Source organism: Podarcis filfolensis (assembly GCF_964270895.1).
Source record: "Podarcis filfolensis genome assembly, chromosome: 6".
Classification (NCBI taxonomy): Eukaryota; Metazoa; Chordata; class Lepidosauria; order Squamata; family Lacertidae; genus Podarcis; species Podarcis filfolensis.
The window spans coordinates 90,799,632-90,819,190 of NC_139609.1; the positions used below are offsets into that span (position 1 = coordinate 90,799,632).

The 19,559-nt window shown below is 50.6% G+C and overlaps 1 protein-coding gene across 1 annotated transcript; it reads right to left on the reverse strand.

Annotated features, from left to right (window-relative positions):
* Positions 1-808: 808 nt before the first annotated feature.
* Positions 809-3,185, reverse strand: BHLHE23 (basic helix-loop-helix family member e23). Its single transcript, XM_083619169.1, has one exon. It carries the CDS (start codon positions 2,393-2,395, stop codon positions 1,652-1,654), a length of 744 nt encoding a protein of 247 aa, XP_083475295.1. The 5' UTR covers positions 2,396-3,185; the 3' UTR covers positions 809-1,651.
* Positions 3,186-19,559: the final 16,374 nt, after the last annotated feature.

A 19,559-nucleotide genomic window follows, 5' to 3' on the forward strand; every position in this document is an offset into this window, starting at 1 on the left:
GAAGGATGCTCCATAGATTTCAGTGCAACGTTTCTGAATAAGGGTGCAGAGCTAAGATAAACACATTAGCTAAAAACTTCAGTGGGACTTACTCCTGAGTAAGAACATAGGAAGCTGTCTTTTACCGAGTCCATCTAGTTCAGTTTTGTCTCTACACTGGCTGGCAGAAGCGCTTCAGGATTCTGGGCAGAGATCTCTCCCTGCCCTACCTGGTGAAGCCGGGAATTGAACCTGGAGACTTCTACATGCACAGCAGGTGTGCTGCCAGGGACCTATGGACCCTTCCCACGAAAAGGAGAAGGGGGTTAAGAATCCTCAGTCCCATTCCACCCCCTAAATCTGTCCCACTCCAATTCAAAACATCTTTTCCTTGCAGTAAAGCTTCACTTAAAATCAGCAAAACTTACTACCAACTACCAGGAAAAAAATTGCACAATCCAAATTTATGCAATCACACAGACAATTTTACATGACTGTTCACTCAAGAGACCGCCAGTCCTCCACAGTTCAATGGGATTTACTTGGGTGTAAGCATGCACAGGTATAACTTTCTTTGTTTTCAGTGGAAGAATCAACTCTTCGTTTTAATTGTCTCCCATTGAAATCAACAAGAGGGCTTAAATCTGGCCAGGTTATGCCCTCGGTATTTAGGAGGAGGAGGGTGCAAGATTTACTCAGTTCAGTGCCATCCATGTCTCTTTTTAGGATTGGTTTGCTTAGCAAACTGACCTTCTGAGAGATTTAGGACAGAACCCAAGTTAGTTGATGTCCTTTTTATTTATTATAAATACATATAAATAAGCTCAATGAATTTTTAGTTTCCTTGTTTACCAAGATGTGTGGCCGACTTTGAAAAGTGGTCCTGCCAAAGTTCAGAAACAGGCAAAAAAGAGAAAGAGCGAAAGAGCGAGCGAGAGAGAGAGAGCAGGCAACAGCGTACAATAGAAAGACTGTAGTCAAAAGTCCAAGAATGGGTTCAATGCTTAAAAATATGTGTGTGTGTATAAATAAGTTGACCAACCCATTAAGAAGCGTTCTTGAATTTCACAAGCGGCACCCAAAATGAAAATGAAAAAAAAAAAGAAAGATCAGGTGTCATTTGAATGTTTGATTGTACAGATACTGCCAATTATATCTGGAGGGTATTTTCCATTTTTCGTAACTTTTGCATTCTGTAAACATTGCATAGTTTGTACACAAGTCGGTTCATTCCAGAGAGACTCTCACTGCAGTTTCCTTTCCAAAACCTCCCCTTCTCTTTTACTCTAGGTATAGAGACATATTTCAAAGCCTGGCTTAAGGCAGCCTCAAAACGAGAATAATAATAATAATAATAGTAGCAATAAAAAGTTATGCACAAAATTAATCCATGACAGATCTGAGAGAGGAAAGGGGGAAAAATCTACAGAGAGTTTGGGGAAGAAGGTGAAATGATTAAACCATGGTTTGCGTGTGTGCATGGAGAGGTGAGGAAGGAGAATCCGGATTATTTTCACAGGGGAGACGATGGAAAGCAAAAGAAGCCGGGAAAGCAGCTGAAAGCAAAAAAATTGCAACTTAACTCATGGCAAGAAGGCGGGACTGATGGAGCGAAAAGGGGAGTCGGGTGGGGGTTTTTTTTTGGAGTGTGTTCTAAGGTCAAACGGCTACATCAAGGTTTTTCGTTGCAGTGTTTGCAAAGGCCAGAGGTGGCCCCGGGGAAAGCAGTGCATTTCTCGGGGCAGCTGGTCAAAGCAGCGCCCGTGAAAGGGTAGACGGCGGCCGACTGTCCGAAGGGGGCCAGCGCGGCCGGGATGGGCGTGCTGAGCGTCTGGCCTTGGTTGAGGTAGGCCACGAGGCGCCGCATCTCTTCCAGGGCCTGCGCCTGCATCAGGATGTAGTTCTTGGCCAGGAGGAGCGTGGCGATTTTGGAGAGCTTGCGCACCGACGGGCTGTGCGCGTAAGGAATGACGGAGCGCAGGCCGTCCAGGGCGTCGTTCAGGTCGTGCATCCTGCGCCGCTCGCGGGCGTTGATGCTGAGGCGCAGCGAGCGCTGCTCCTTGGGCTTCTTGGTCCCCCCGAGGGCACCGGGCGCCTTCAGCTTGCCGTCGCGCTCAAACGCCGGGCTGCCCTCCTTGGCGCCGTCGAAGGCGTCGTCCTCGTCGCAGCTCTGCTCGCCGCTGCTCTCCGCCGACTTCCCCAACTGCGCGGCATGGAAGTCCAGGCCGCCCGCGCCGCCGGGGTACCCGCGCCCGGCCTCGCCGCCTCGCACGGCGCCGTAGGCGAACGCCGTCTGATTGTAGCTCTGCGCCAGAGCCAGGTACGACTCTCCGCCCAAGGACTTGAGTTCGGCCATGGCTTTCTCCGGCAGCTCCGCCGAGCCGGCGAAGAGCTGCGCGCCCGGAGCCACGCTCATCGGCGCCGCCGCCCGTCGGAGCTCTCTCCACAGCGCCGAGCCGGCCGGGGACCGGAGGGAAGCTACGTGCGCCCCTTTGCGCGAAGAAGAAGAGCAGGAGGGTGCCCGCTTTGCTCCGTTCGGAGCCCCGCGGCCCTCTTACGGGACCCCGGGGCGTGCGCTCTTGCGCCGGGATGGGCGAAGAAGACGTGCGCCCCCTTCGCTTTTCCGTGCCTCACCTCGGGGCAGGGAGAGTCCTGCACGCCCCTTCCAGGGATGGCTTTGTGCCCCACTCGAGGATCGTCTAGGTGCTGAGGTCTTCTCCCGGGATCGGGTGCTGATCGCCTTTGTAATCTGTGCGCACCGCTCCTGCGCTCCGGACGCACGCTTCCCTCTTCCTTCCTGCTGCCGTCTGGGATCCGGAGCCGGGGGCTTCGCGGCGCTCTCGCTTCGCCCGATTCCCTCTTGGATCCAAACCGGAGTGTTTGGGTGGTTGCTGCGGGAGTGGGGTGTCTCTCTCCGCTTCGCCTCCCCACTTCTCTGCCTAGCTTGGGGCGGCGGCGGCGGCTCGTGGCGCTTTCTGCTGTCCCTCTCCTAACAGAGAGAAAGGCTACTCCTGTTGGATGCGCTCGCTCGTTCCGGAGCCAGCTGGCACCGCGCGGTGCCCTGACCGGGGGCGGGATATTAATCATTGCCCAAGTTGCCCATTATATGGCAGCGAGGGGCCCGCCGGGACTCAGCAGCCGTCCAATCAGAGCGATCTGCTTAATTAATGGCATTTTAAAATCATCAGGAAAAGAGAAGGCAAAAGTGTCTGGTCAAGGAGGAGTGCCATTTAGCCGCATCCCAGAAACTGAAGACTCGCCTTCCTTGCGCTAAGCAGGGATCACCCTGTCTCGGTGGAGAATTGCGACCCGCAGCCAAGAGCTTTCCTGAGCTTTTTTTTCTTTTTACTGTATTTCTTTAAATACCCTACAGCTTAATTAGAATGACAAACCCAGGTAGCATTTTACTGGCCTGGTCAGTGAACCCATGATCTCTTTTTAGGTAAACTAGTACAGTGGTACCTCGGGTTACATACGCTTCAGGTTACAGACTCCGCTAACCCAGAAATATTACCTCGGGTTAAGAACTTTGCTTCAGGATGAGAACAGATATCGTGTGGCGACGCAGCGGGAGGCCCCATTAGCTAAAGTGGTGCTTCAGGTTAAGAACAGTTTCAGGTTAAGAACAGACCTCCAGAACGAATTAAGTTCTTAACCCGAGGTACCACTGTATAGGAATATGAAAAACAGAATAATAGAACAGTGGAATTGGAAGGGACCCCAAGCATCATCTAGTCCAACCCCTTGCAATGCAGGAATCTCACCAAAGCATCCATGACAGATGGCCATCCAGCTTCTCTGCTTAAAAACCTCCAAGGAAGGAGAGTCCACAACCTCCTGAGGGAGATCCTTCCATTGTCGAACAGTTCTTACTGTCAGAAAGTCCTTCCTGATGTTTAGTCAGAATCTCCTTTCTTGTAACTTGAAGCCATTGGTTCGAATCCTTCCCTCCAGAGGAGGAGAAAACAAACTTACTCTCTCTTCCATGTGACAGCCCTTCTGGTGTTTGAAGATGGCTTTAATCTCTGTCTTCTCTTATCCAAGCTAAACATAGCCAACTCTCTCAAACATTCCTTATAAGGCTTGGTTTTCAAATCCTTAATCATTTTGGTTGCTCTCCTTTGCACACATTCCAGCTTGTCAATATCCTAACAACAACATCACAACAAAACAACTCTGGGCAGCTTCCCACACACATAAAAACATAATAAAGCATCAAACATTAAAAATCTCCCAATACAGAGCTGTCTTCAGATGTCTTCTAAAAGTTGTGGGAGGGCGTTCCACAAGGTAAGTGCCACTACCGAAAAGGCCCTCTGCTTAGTTCCTTGTAACTTCACTTCTCTCAGTGAAGGAACCACCGGAAGACCCTTGGAGCTGGACCTCAGTTTCCGGGCTTAATGATGGGAGAGGAGACAATTCTTTAGGTAAACAGGGCCGAAGCTGTTTAGGGCTTTAAAGGTCAGCACCAACACTTTGAATTGGGCTCAGAAACGTACTGGGAGCCAATGTAGGTCTTTCAGGGCCAGTGTTATATGGTCCTGGCGGCCACTCCCAGTCACCAGTCTAGCTTCCGCATCCTGGATTTGTAGTGGTTTCCTGTAGCAAAGCTACCACACTTCCTAAGCCCTTTTACTGCAGTCTAGGTGGGGTCTGAGAGGGCAGGTGTTTTGTAATGACTTCCTCATCTATTGCAGTCAAAGGAAGGTGTCTTGCTATGCTGGCTCCAAAGCTGGTTTGGTTAAGGGTCTATTTTGTGGCTGTGTTCAGAGAACAAGGGGACAACGTTGGCGTTTGCTAAATTTCAGACGTTGACTGTCATGCAGGGTGAACATCTGGCCAGGGAGCCAAATATGGCCCTCCAAGCCTCTGCCTGGTCCTCAGGTCTCCCCGTAGCCATGCCTCTATTGGCCCTGGTTCACATCCTTGAGTGTTTTTGAAATATCTGATTGTGACTCACTCTTCCCTGGATGGAGAATAGAAAGGTGTGCCCTTAGAATGTAGCCTACTGTACAAAGCTAAGAGTCACCCTGGAAGGTTTCCTGTAACATTTGTCACTGGGATGGAAAAGCATGACCTCCCTTTGGTAGCTGACATCAAAAGTAGGAGAAGGAGGGCAAGAGTTTCTCCTATGCATCTCCATTGAAATGCACTGTGGTTGAACTGGATAACTTCCCACTGGATTCTGCTCTATCTCGAAGAATTGCAAGGAAAATGATTTGTTGTTGTTTAGTCATGTCCGACTCTTCGTGACCCTATGGACCAGAGCACGCCAGGCACTTCTGTCTTCCACTGCCTCCCGCAGTTTGGTCAAACTCATGTTCGTAGCTTCGATAACACTATCCAGCCATCTCGTCCTCTGTCCTCCCCTTCTCCTTGTGCCCTCAATCTATCCCAACATCAGGGTCTTTTCCAGGGAGTCGTCTCTTCTCATGAGGTGGCCAAAGTATTGGAACCTCAGCTTCAGGATCTGTCCTTCCCACTGGGAAGGGCTGGTTTCCTTCAGAATGAATAGGTTTGATCTTCTTGCAGTCCATGGGACTCTCAAGAGTCTCCTCCAGCAACATAATTCAAAAGCGTCAATTCTTCAGTGCCTGCAATAGTTTGAGTAACAGAAATATGAGAGTTTGATGTGGTGGATGTGCAAGATAACAAAAGCATTCTGGGAAATGATACATAATGAGTTGAAAATAATGTTTAAAATAACATTTGTGAAAAAACCAGAAGCTTTTTTATTAGGAATTTTAGATGCAGAGACACCAAAGAAGCAGAAACAATTATTTATGTATGTGATGACAGCAGCCAGATGCTACTAGCCCAGAGATGGAAAGAAGATGAAGTCCCGACCAGAGACAAATGGTTGATGAAGATGATGGACTACGCTGAAAAGGTGAAAATGACTGGGAAAGATAGAAGCTTTAATAAGGAATGGGGAAAAAATACAACACTGTAGACAATTAAAGACCTTGGCAGGAATTGAGTAATGCTTGTAATGTATTAAAAACTTAGGTGAAAATGGATTATTTCAAGAAAAATAGAGAAAATATATGTTGCAGCAGAAAAAGTTTGATACTGGAAACCATGGAGGGGTGGAAGGAAAAAAGAAATATGAGAGTTTGGGGGAATCTGAGCTCCATACTGAAAAGTCTTTTTCTAACTATCTTCATGATACATATGAAGGAACTGGAAGTGAGCAATGCTGGAGAGCTGGCAAGATCATCTCGATTTAGGAGAGGCTTAGTGATGGTGGTTGGTTGTTGGAGAGGAACTTCTGAAGCAGGGGCCTTGTCTGCTCCCATTTAATTCATGCCTTTTTGTTGACTCCTGGCTTTCACTGAGATCTAAATTGAAACAGACCTTTGCAAAGTCAGTCGGCTCTTAGCTGCCTCGATGCAATTTGACAGTTTTACCTTCTTTGGAAAAGTGTGACATTTGTGGCCGTAACAGAGAATCAACGGTAACACAGATTTAGAAGGGGCTGAGAAAACATTTAGCACAATTCCGAGACCATCCATGCAGCAGCTTTTGAGAGGCCCACCAAGACGCAAACTGGGTCACCATATAACATTGTTCGGTTGTACGGCTTGTGGCGTCCTCCTTTACTTCTGTGTACACAGAGAGCAAGCGCGTCGCACTGCAATGCTCAAATTGCGCCGCATGGCTCAAGTAAGTGAGCCAAGCCGCATTGCTCAGGCAGGGCCAACCCAAGACATTTTGCTGCTTGAGACAAAGCACAGGATGACACCCTTCTGCACAAAGCTCAGCCAGATTTGACCCCCATTGAAGGCGAATAGCATGACACACACAACTCTGTTTTCCATCTCACTATGACTCCTCCAACACTCCACTCTCCCTCCTCCCCGCAACTGTTGTCTGAAATGACCGCTTTACTCTGTAGGGCCTGGCCTTCTCTGCAGGGAATGACAAATACTACTTGGGATGGTGATTTCATTCTCCCATTGGGCTTCCCGTTAAGACTTCAAGGCAGGGACATCCTTAGGAATCCATCCACTTCCCGATGGGCACCTATCCAATCTAGGAAATAGAAAATAATTGTATCCTCCTTTATGCTGGTGATATAACTGCTTTTTCTCTTCTAGACTTGAATTAAAACATTTATTATCTAAGGCTGTGTACACACTGTCCCTTCCAAGCATTTTCTTACTCTTAGATAATTCTGGGCTCTGTAGTTCACTCATCATAGAGCAGCAGTTCCTAGCAACCCTTAACACACACACACGCACACAAAATTATTTAATCTATTGTAACCACAATTGAAGGGGATGTGGGTGGCGCTGTCATCTAAACCACAGAGCCTAGGGCTTGCCAACCAGAAGGTCGGCGGTTCAAATCCCCGCAACGGGGTGAGCTCCCGTTGCTCGGTCCCTGCTCCTGCCAACCTAGCAGTTCGAAAGCACATCAGTGCAAGTAGATAAATAGGTACCACTCCAGCGGGAAGGTAAACGGCGTTTCCGTGCGCTGCTCTGGTTCGCCAGAAGCGGCTTTGTCATGCTGGCCACATGACCCGGAAGCTGTATGCCAGCTCCCTCGGCCAATAAAGCAAGATGAGCGCCACAACCCCAGAGTCGGTCACGACTGGACCTAATGGTCAGGGGTACTTTTACCTTTTACCTTTAACCACAACTGACTGAAGATCAATTATGGGAAGTTAAAGAATTCTAGAAAAGTTTTCCCAGCATAAGCGAGTTTGTTGTTTAGTCGTTTAGTCATGTCCGACTCTTCGTGACCCCATGGACCAGAGCACGCCAGGCACTCCTGTCTTCCATTGCCTCCTGAAGTTTGGTCAAACTCATGCTGGGAGCTTCGACAACACTGTCCAACCATTTGGGATGCCCAAATTATGGGATAAGTTTAAAGCTTCCAATAATTGGGAGGTGTCATTTCATCATACTATATCATGAACCACTCGCAGATCCTTTGCTTCCCAGGAAATTCAAACTACACTGCAGGGTTTTTGTTTCCTTTTACACCAAAGGGGTTTTGTATGTCCTTGCAGCTATTAAAAGTTTTTAATGCTAGGATAACCTCCCAGTTTATTTATGGAACTGCTATTTGGTTTAGGGGGAGCATCATCTGTGCCAAATTATGTACAAGTTGTCATTCCTACAAGATCCCAAGATAGTTCCTAATTCAGCTGTACTTTGGGAAATGGGACGGTGCTCTTTTGAGAACGGAGCTCAGCTGGCAGCCTTAAAGCTTTGGCTTGGCATCTTTGTTTTTAAATTGGGACAGGTCTGTTCATATATTTAAACTGGGTACACTTGTTGTGCCATTTGGATGAAGCTTGTTGCCCTAAAAGCTCCTTGTCCTCACCTGTAGGTCCTAAGGTGGTGTCAGGGAACTGACATCGGAGCTCAGAGCGGAGGTAGGGCTCTCCGATGATGCAGGAGAAGGGACCAGCAGGGAGAGGGAGAATACTTCCATTGGGGAAGGAAATAGGCGTGACACCAGGAAAGAAGGGTAGGAGGGAAGGTCTTCGGAGAGAGGGCTCCAAGACCCTTCCACAGGGTCCAGCGGGGAGAGCCCAGGACCTCCGCTGGCCACGCCCACTCTGCGCAGGAGACTTCCGCGCAGAGAGGCTAGGAGGAGACTTGGCGTCAAACAGCTTTTATGTTGGAAGAAGTTTAGGGAACGCCCACTGACGGATGCTGCCAGTGACTGAGACAGTCGCCTTGTAAGGGCTGTCAAATCAGGGAAAGGTTTAGCTACCCCAACAGCTGGGAGCAGTTTGGAATCTACGCACAAGCAACCCCAATTCCCATTACAGGTGGGTTACAACAATTAAAACACAGAGTTAAAGAGAGTTTAAAACAGCTTAGAATCACAGCTATAAAGTGGGTCTTAGAAATATATGTCCACCTGCTATCTTACTTAAAACTGGACTAGGGGGTGGCCCTGGCTCTCAGCTTCCTCCTCCTTAGGTTCAGTTTTCCCCCTTGCAGAACTCAGCAGGGAGGCTGTTGCTGTTGTTGTTTAGTCGTGTTCGACTCTTCGTGACCCCATGGACCAGAGCACCCCAGGCACTCCTGTCTTCCACTGCCTCCCGCAGTTTGGTCAAACTCATGCTGGTAGCTTCGAGAACACTGTCCAACCATCTCGTCCTCTGTCATCCCCTTCTCCTTGTGCCCTCCATCATTCCCAACATCAGGGTCTTTTCCAGGGAGTCTTCTCTTCACATGAGGTGGCCAAAGTATTGGAGCCTCAGCTTCAAGATCTGTCCTTCCAGTGAGCACTCAGGGCTGCTTTCCTTCAGAATGGATAGGGTTGATCTTGCAGTCCATGGGACTCTCAAGAGTCTCCTCCAGCACCATAATTCAAAAGCATCAATTCTTCGTCGATCAGCCTTCTTGATGGTCCAGCTCTCACTTCCGTACATCACTACTGGGAAAACCATAGCTTTAACTATACGGACCTTTGTTGGCAAGGTGATGTCTCTGCTTTTTAAGATGCTGTCTAGGTTTGTCATTGCTTTGCTCCCAAGAAGCAGGGCCCAAACAAAGAAATGGATATGGAATCATAGAATGGTAGAGTTGGAAGGGACTCTGAGGGTCATCTAGTCCAACCCACCTATCATTGGCTTCAATTTTAGCTACCTGTCAGGGAATCAGGAGCAGGAGCACTGGGGAGAGGATTGGGAGAGCGAAGGGGAAGAATCCGAGGGCAGCGTAGGGGAGTATGACAGTGGCCCGAGAGATTCCATGAGCTTCTCCAGCGAATCAGAAGATTCCCAGAAGGGGGCGCCGATGGTCAGGGCAAGGGGGGTGCCAGGGGGGACGCACCAGAAACAAGGAGCCAGAGGGGAACCCCAAAGCAGCAGTGGAGGATCAGGACCAGTTTCCCCACCAGAGCGTAGTGGGGGGGAGGAGTCACATGTGTCAGGAGCAGTGTCTCCTCCAGAGAGGGAGTCAGGGCTGACCACGCCTCCAACGGAGGGGAGGTCAGTTGCAGCTAGCCCCCCCCCCGATGGGGGAAGCAGTGACAGCAGCAGTGGAACGGTCAGGAGGAAAGCTGCTGGCTGGGCGCGCGCGCCAAGTTCAAATGTGCAGGCGCACGGAACAGCAGGAGACCCGGATGGGGAACCAGCTCCTAAAGCCCGCCGGAGGGAGGGAGAAGGCTCAGGGGAATCAGCGGGAGAAGAGGCTAGAAAGGGCGGAACCCCGGCGGGCAGGCGGACCCAGAGGAGGAAGGAGCAGCGGAGAAGGTGGAGCAAGGCTAGACTCTTAAATTGGTGTCAAGGGGGAGGAGACTCAGACGGAGCATCAGTGGTCTGAGACTTTGGACGTGGGGCTGCGCGCTGCGGTTCTGGAAGTGAAACTGAACTTCAATAAAGACTTTTATACTTAACAATGAAGCAGCGTTGGTCCTTTGTGAGCTGGGACCTAGGGTAGCTCTGACAGTATGCTCCGTCCCCTTTAAAAACCTCGCAGCATGAGTTGGTGCAGCGAGGGGCAAGACTTGGTGTTTTGCAAGCTCACGAAGATAGGCAAAGATGGCTACAGAGAGCCAGGTGAAAGAACTGCAAGAAGCAGTGACGACGCTTTACGCAGAAGTAGCAGCGTCCAGGAAAAGAGAAGAAGAAGCAGTAGCGCTCTGCCGGGATCTGCAGGCAAGGTGGGACCGTTGGGGGAAAGAGGGGCTGCCAGGACCCAAACCGGAGGGAGTTGGCCTCGGGAAGAGGGGGGGCAGCCTAGTAGCCCACTTCGATGGGAACCTGCAGCAATACCCTAACTTCAGAGCTGACGTGGTTTACGCACTCAATTTGCTTCGGAAGGACTTTAGAGATGAGGAAGAGAAAGTGGGCTTCATAATCACTCATTTGCATGGGGAAGCAAAAGCGTGGCTGCAGAATTTGTGGCGCGAAGAAGACCCCGCCCTCAAAGATTCCGATGCATTTATCAAAGCTATGGACGCTTGCTTTAAATCTACGGTAGATGTAGATGTTGCTCGGAGGGAAATGCATGGGCTACAGCAAGGGAAAGCGACGGTGAGACAATATCACTCACGCTTTTTTGCCTTATTGAACGTGCTGGGCTGGGAGAAGGACTCTATTGCTGTCAGAGACCTGTTCTGGGAGGGGCTAAGTGGAGAGGTGAAAGATGAGCTGGCAAGAGGGGAACGACCGCAAAGTACCCAAGAAGTTGCCCAAAGAGCGTTGGCGATTGGTGTGCGCCTGGAAGGACGCCCTTGGGGCAGGGAGGAAGGACGTAAGGCAAGCAGCCCAGCCAGGACAACCCCTTTCTTTCCCAGAGAGGCGGGGCGGGCGCTGTCCATGCCTCCTTTGGGAAGGGGAGAAGAGCCGATGGAGATTGGTGGTGCCAGGGCTCAGACTGCCAGCAGAGCCCAAACACCGGGAGCAGTCAAGGCGAAGGCTCCTAGAGGGACCAGGAAGTGCTACATCTGCGACAGTGCTCAGCACATGGCCAAAGAGTGTCCCCAGAGGCTCCAGAAGCACACTGCAGCCTCAGCAACAGTAAAGGGAACAAGTCAGCAGCCGAAGCAGCCGCAGGGGGAAGAAGACGCCTGGTTGGAAACAGAGCCACTGGGGCCCAACCAGGCAAGTCAGTGAAGCAGTCCCCAGAGATTTTACAGCCCACAGACCCCCTCCCACCCAAACCAGTGGTGCAACTCACCGCATCGCTCCAGTTGCCCACTGGGCACACCATGCAAGTACCAATAACCATTGACTCTGGGAGCAACGCAGACTTTATAGGAGTGGACTTTATCAAGCAACATCGCATAGCACTCATGCCAGCCACGATGCCCCTAAACGTCGTCACGGTCGATGGCAGGAAGCTACTTGGAGGAGAGGTGGTACAGCAAACACCACCGATGGTGATGCATATTGGAAACCACCGCGAAGTCATCAGCTTCAACGTCACCCACCTGTCAGACACGCCCATAGTGTTGGGTATGAGTTGGCTGGATAGGCACAGCCCGGCATTAGCATGGTACCAGCGGCAATTGACCTTCTGCTCCTCCTACTGCGCAGAACACTGCATCCAGACCCGCCAGGAGGAGGAGGGGCAAGAGGATGAACCGCAGTTACACCTAGGCATGGTGCAAGCGGTACCCAACAAGTACAAGGAGTTTTTGGAGGTCTTCTGCGAGAGGGAAGCGGATAACCTGCCTCCCCACAGGCCTTACGACTGCAAGATTGACCTCCTGCCGGGAGCGACGCTGCCGACTGGGAAACTGTATTCCATGTCTGAAGACGAACTGCAAGAACTCAGGGAGTTCATAGATCACAACTTGAAGCGGGGGTTCATCCAAGAATCTAAAGCAGTGGGGGGCAGTCCCGTGTTTTTCGTGAAGAAGAAGGACACGCCCCAACGCAGGCTCATAGTTGATTATAGGCTCATAAATTCCAAAACAAAGCCCGCAGCATTCCCCATGCCCAAGATCGACGACCTGCTCGCGACGGTGAGGAAGGGACGGATCTTCACCAAGTTGGATCTACGAGGGGCGTACAACCTTATACGCATGCGGGAGGGCGATGAGTGGAAGACAGCCATGTTTACACCTTTAGGCACCTATGAATATCGCGTAATGCCTTTTGGTCTGCAAAATGGCTCCCATACCTTCCAAGCTTTCATGCATCACGTGTTAGCGGGACTCCTCTACAAGAAGTGCGTTTGCTTCCTGGACGACATCCTGGTCTTCTCGGAATCGCAGGAGGCTCACGAGAGGGACGTCAAGGAGGTCCTGCAGAGGCTACGGGAGCACAGACTTTACGCCAAATTAGAGAAGTGCCAGTTCGACATGACGGAGGTGGATTTCCTGGGCTACAAGCTGTCCGACAAGGGACTCGCCATGGACAGCACCAAGGTCCGCGCGGTGTTGGACTGGAAGAGCCCGCGCAATCGGAAGGAGGTCCAGAAGTTCGTCGGCTTCGCCAACTTTTATCGCAAGTTCATCAAAGGGTTCGCGAAGGAGACGGCGGCCATCACGGACACCCTCAGCTCCAAGAAGAAGAAGTTCACCTGGACGGACCAGGCGGAGCAGTCCTTTCGGAGACTCAAGCGTCTCTTCGCGTCCGAAGAACAGCTGCTACATGTAAACCCCAGCAGACCAATGAGGGTTGAGACGGACGCCTCGGACAGAGCGGTGGGGGCCGTCCTGTTGCAGCAAGATCCGCAAGGGGAATGGAGGCCGTGCGCATTCTACTCCAGGAAACTCAGCAAGGCGGAACAGAACTACACCATCTGGGACAGGGAGTTGCTGGCCATTCATGCAGCTTTCAAGGCGTGGTGGCACTTCCTCGTCGGAGCCAGACACACAGTGCAAGTCTGCACGGACCATAAGAACCTGGAGTACTGGCGCACGCCGCGGTTCCTGAACCAGAGACACATTCGCTGGGCGGAGTTCTTTGCGGATTTCGATTTCCGGATAGAATACATCCCGGGAGACAACAACGTCATGGCGGATGCACTATCCAGGAAGCCGCAGTATCTCGAGGAAGCGGCGCCGGTGGCGGCCAAGCACATTTTCGCACCGAAAGCGTGGGCGTGCGCTTCAGCTGCCGTGGACCTGGACGCGGTGCGTCGAGCGCTGCAGACGGATTCGTTCGCACAATCCAAGATGGAGGAGGTGCGAAAAGGCACAGCGAAGGACGACGAGTTCCAGATACGAGACGGACTGCTCATCCGCAGAGGGGCTCTCTACGTGCCCGGAGACGACCTCCGCGCGAAAGTGTTGCAGCAGCTACACGACGTGCCCAGCGCTGGGCACTTCGGCAAGGACAAGACGGCGGAATTAGTAACCAGAGACTTTTGGTGGCCCAAGGTGAGGGGAGAAGTCGCGGATTACGTCTCCAGGTGTGACACCTGCCAAAGGGCCAAGCCAGTACACAGGAAGCCGGCGGGTCTACTAGAACCCCTGCAGACGCCGCTCGAACCGTGGGAGAAAGTGGCCCTGGACTTTGTCACAGATCTGCCCAGCTCGCAAGGCAAAACAGCGGTGCTCGTGGTCGTAGACATGTTCACCAAGATGGCGCACTTTATTCCGTGCGCGAAGGTGGCCACAGCGGAACAGACCGCCAAGCTGTTCATAGACCACGTGTTCAAAGCTCACGGCCTGCCGCGGTCCATCCTGTCCGACCGGGGTCGCCAATTCATCTCGAGCTTCTGGCAGAAGCTGCTGGGCATCCTGAACGTCAAAATCAACTTAGCGTCGGCACGACACCCGCAGACCAACGGACAAGCGGAGAGGGTCAACGCCATCATGCAGCAGTACCTGCGATGCTACGCCAATCAACAACCCTCGACCTGGGTGGACTACCTACCGCTGGCCGAGTTTGCCTACAACAACACGAAGCACGGGTCTACAGGAGTGACACCGTTCTTCGCCAATAATGGGCGGCATCCCAGAACTTTCCCGGGGTTAGAGACGAAGGGGGAGGGGGAGCCAAGGGGAGCAGAGCACTTAGCAGCAGAGTTACAGGAGGTCCACGAGCAACTCCGCAGGCAATTGGAACTGGCGAAACACGCCTACAAAATGCAGGCAGACAAGCACAGGAGGGTTGGGGAGGACATCCGGGTGGGGGACTGGGTCTGGTTAGCAGCCCAGGCAGTGCCGGCCAGGACGCTAGCTAAGAGGAAGCTCAAGCACAAGCAGCTGGGACCTTACCAGGTCGCGGCGCAAATCAATCCAGTGGCCTTCCGGTTGACACTCCCGGAGGGCTCCAGAATGCACCCAGTCTTTCATAGGTCAGTGCTCACACCCTACAGGGAACCCCACAGGTTTCAGGCGACAGGGAACGCGCCAGACCCACTTAACGAATCTCCGAAGAGGGAGGGGTCACGGAGGGCGACGCCACTCAACGAGGTCACGGAGATTTTGGACTCGAGGTGGGGGGAAGAGGGGGTGGAATACCTCCTCGCCAGGGAAGGTACCCCAGCCAGCGCTAACAGGTGGGTACCGTGCTATGCCGTGGAGGAGCACTATCTTAAAGACGAGTTCCATGCACTCTTCCCACACAGACCTATGCCGCCAGAGTATTTCGACGACTGGCTCTTCACACCCACTCTGTCAGCCAGTACGTTCCAGGGTTTTTCATCAGCTGAAGAGACGACGCCGGACACTAGCTCCTCGGAGGGGTCTCTCTCAGGGTTTGCCACAGACCGCTCCTATTGGTGGGACACTCAACCGGAGGTGGGGTGGCGCAGGGAGTTGCTGCGGGGACCTTTGCAAGCAGTCTCACCAGAGGTACCCGGGGGAGGGGAGGACATGGACGTGTTGGGGGAGGATCCTGGATTCGAGCACATCAGCAGAGAGATGGAAGCAGAGGAAATCGACGTCGACGAGCCCGTTGCGGTTGGGCCGGATCCAGTGGACCGGCTACACACCAGGGGGGAAGAATGGTATCCCGCACTCACACCCACTGGACTGGAGCACCCGGAACCCACACCCGAAGAGGGGGAGGGGGGAAGGGGGGGCTTCGAGGGGGGGGATGGATGTCAGGGAATCAGGAGCAGGAGCACTGGGGAGAGAGGATTGGGAGAGCGAAGGGGAAGAATCCGAGGGCAGCGTAGGGGAGTATGACAGTGGCCCGAGAGATTCCATGAGCTTCTCCAGCGAATCAGAAGATTCCCAGAAGGGGGCGCCGATGGTCAGGGCAAGGGGGGTGCCAGGGGGGACGCACCAGAAACAAGGAGCCAGAGGGGAACCCCAAAGCAGCAGTGGAGGATCAGGACCAGTTTCCCCACCAGAGCGTAGTGGGGGGGAGGAGTCACATGTGTCAGGAGCAGTGTCTCCTCCAGAGAGGGAGTCAGGGCTGACCACGCCTCCAACGGAGGGGAGGTCAGTTGCAGCTAGCCCCCCCGATGGGGGAAGCAGTGACAGCAGCAGTGGAACGGTCAGGAGGAAAGCTGCTGGCTGGGCGCGCGCGCCAAGTTCAAATGTGCAGGCGCACGGAACAGCAGGAGACCCGGATGGGGAACCAGCTCCTAAAGCCCGCCGGAGGGAGGGAGAAGGCTCAGGGGAATCAGCGGGAGAAGAGGCTAGAAAGGGCGGAACCCCGGCGGGCAGGCGGACCCAGAGGAGGAAGGAGCAGCGGAGAAGGTGGAGCAAGGCTAGACTCTTAAATTGGTGTCAAGGGGGAGGAGACTCAGACGGAGCATCAGTGGTCTGAGACTTTGGACGTGGGGCTGCGCACTGCGGTTCTGGAAGTGAAACTGAACTTCAATAAAGACTTTTATACTTAACAACGAAGCAGCGTTGGTCCTTTGTGAGCTGGGACCTAGGGTAGCTCTGACACTACCACTGGGCTTTCTGCCTCCCACCCCACTGGTCACCACTGGCTTTGAACACTTGACAGCTATAAAACCCGTTTCAAGAAGCAGGAAAGAAGCAGAAGACCCAGCAAAGGAAGAATGGATACAAAAACTTATGGTATATATACAGAAATGGCGAAACTTGCCGAAAGAATAAGAAATCAAAATAACAAACTTTTTATGAAAGAATGGAAATGGCTTATTGAATATTTACAGATAAATTGTAAACAGATCAAAAACATTGGCTAGATTATTGTAATAACCTGTAAGTTGTTTTTTTTTAAAAAAAGAAGATTAATAAATGAGCAAATTACGTTAATTCGGATATGCAGAAGATATTAAAAATAAATTTAAGGAACTGCAGAAGAGGGGGAAGGAAGTCAAGTTTTGAAATATCGAAATGATTGTAAAATTAGTGAAATGTATAAAATTAGTGAAATGTATAAATTTTAAAAGTATATATTTAATAATAATAATAATAATAAAGTTTGCTGGAGCTTCCTCTGATGAATGTACCCAAACATTATTTTTTTATCTATTTTATTTATAGACCACTATTCATTAAAAAAAAAAATATCAGAGTGGTTTACAAGAGTTATACATGAAACCATGCAATAAAACCCATACTAAAATGTTAAAACCAGAAATCAGCGAACTATTATGGAAATATGTGTTCTTAATCACCTGCATAAGCCTGAAGGAATAGAACAAGTGTTTGAAACTTGGCACAGAAAACACCTGCTGAACCTCTATTGGCAGAGTATTCCACAATACTGGGTTGATGGCAGTAAAAGCTCAGTTTCTTGTTGCTGTCAGACGAGCCCCGTCAACAGAATGGCCAGCGATACTCCTGCAGATGATCTCAGTGACTGAGCTGAGATTTAAGGGTTCAACAGGTTCCCGAGGTTCCTTGGAGCTAAGTTGTTCACGGCTCGGTCAATTAATGCAAAGAATCTTGAACCTGGCTTGGCAGTAGATGAGCAGCCAGGGCAGATGGTTTAGCAATGATAGCACATGCTGTCAGGCAGGTACCCCCTTCAGCAGTCTGGCCGCCACAGTCTGCACCAGCTGGAGCTTCTGAACCAGACCCAAGGGCAGCCCCACATAGGGCAAGGTGCAGTAATCCAACCTTGAGGTTACCAATGCATGGGCCTCCCTGTCTGGGAGGGAAAGTAAGGCTGGATAGCTTAGTTGGTAGAGCAGGGGTCAGCAAGGTTTACCTCGCCTGGTTCACTCCAGCAGAGATCCCTCTGTGGGCCGGATTGTGTTCACGTGTGAGTGTGCATGCCCGCGATTTCCGGTGTCTGTGTCTGTGCAGATGCAATTTGCACAGTGTCTGTGCAGACATGTGTAGGGATGATCGCAGGGTCCAGAGGGAGCACACTCCCCACCCACAGGCAGCCTCAGCCTGCCTGCACACGTGACCTGTCTGAACATCATGCCCTCTGTCTAACCTTTTGCGATCTCAGTAGTCTGCGGTGTCCTGTCTGTGACCTTTGTCTCTGAGACCTTTTGTCTCCTTCGTCATACACTGTGTAAGGGAAAATGATGCGGTGGAAACAGATGCCAAAATAACTTTGTACCACCCCACGATCTCGGGACTGGAAGACGTGTAAAGGTCACAGCCCAAAATGTATCTGCCTGGTTTGCATATTTGTGTCAATAAAAGGAGGCTCCACAGAGCTGGCCTGCAGCTTGCATGCAGCTCACCTGTGCGCAGCTCACCTGCATTATCAACTCCTGCCTCATGTCCTTCACTTCAGACATGATTTCCGGCATCTGCGTCTGTGCAGATGCGATTTCCGGCGTCGCGGAAGTAAGTCCCCGCGCTGCACCGCACTGTGCCAGTTTAGTGCAGCGGGCGGAGACTCACCAAGCAGGCGGCTCGGTTCAGGGGTGGCTCGTGGGCCGGTTAAATGACCCCGGTGGGCCGCTTGTGGCCCATGGGCCTTAGGTTGCCGACCCCTGCGGTACAGCATGAGACTCTTAATCCCAGAGCACCTCAAAGTGCAAGTAGATAAATAGGTACCGCTCCGGCGGGAAGGTAAACGGCGTTTCCGTGCACTGCTCTGGTTCGCCAGAAGCGGCTTTGTCTTTTTTTAAAAAATGATATTTTATTCAAATTTCAAAAAAAGATTGCAAAAATAATAAGAAAAAAAGAAAAAAAGCAAATAATACAAAATACAGAGTAGAAAAAAAAGAAAAAAGAAAAAACAGTAAAAAATAAGTCCATCTTTCAATGTCTTGCCTTTCATTCACTTGTTTCCCTGACCTCCTCACACCTCCCTTTTTTGTATTCCATTTCGAGTAGTTGATTCAGCAAATCCTTTTCCTCTTTGTTTTTATCTTAGTTCTTTATCTTAACATATTATAACCTTATATTTTCATCTATTAACAAATCATTTTTACATACTCCTTTTTAACATTGTTGCTAAAACCGCTTCATTTCATTCCGACATCATTTTAACATTCATTAATTTTGCAGTGTTTCTGTAAATAGTCCTTAAATTTCTTCCAATCTTCTTCCACCGACTCTTCTCCCTGGTCTCGGATTCTGCCAGTCGTTTCCGCCAATTCCATATAGTCCATCACTTTCATCTGCCATTCTTCCAGAGTGGGTAAATCTTGTGTCTTCCAATACTTTGCAATAAGTATTCTTGCTGCTGTTGTAGCGTACATAAAAAGAGTTCTATCCTTCTTTAACACCAATTGGCCGACCATGCCCAGGAGAAAGGCCTCTGGTTTCTTCAAGAAGGTATATTTAAATACCTTTTTCATTTCATTATATATCATCTCCCAGAAAGCCTTAATCCTTGGGCACGTCCACCAAAGGTGAAAGAATGTACCTTCATTGTCTTTACATTTCCAACATTTATTATCGGGCAAATGATAGATTTTTGCAAGCTTGACTGGTGTCATGTACCACCTGTATATCATTTTCATAATATTCTCTCTTAAGGCATTACATGCCGTGAATTTCATACCTGTGGTCCACAACTGTTCCCAGTCAGCAAACATAATGTTATGTCCAACATCTTGTGCCCATTTAATCATAGCAGATTTAACCGTTTCATCCTGAGTGTTCTATTTCAACAGCAAGTTATACATTCTTGAAAGTATCTTAGTTTTGGGATCTAGCAGTTCTGTTTCCAATTTTGATTTTTCCACCTGGAAGCCAATTTTTTTATCCAAATTGTAAGCCTCCCTTATTTGATAATAATGAAGCCAATCTCGCACTTTATCTTTTAGTTTCTCAAAACTCTGCAATTTCAGTTTGTCTCCTTCTTG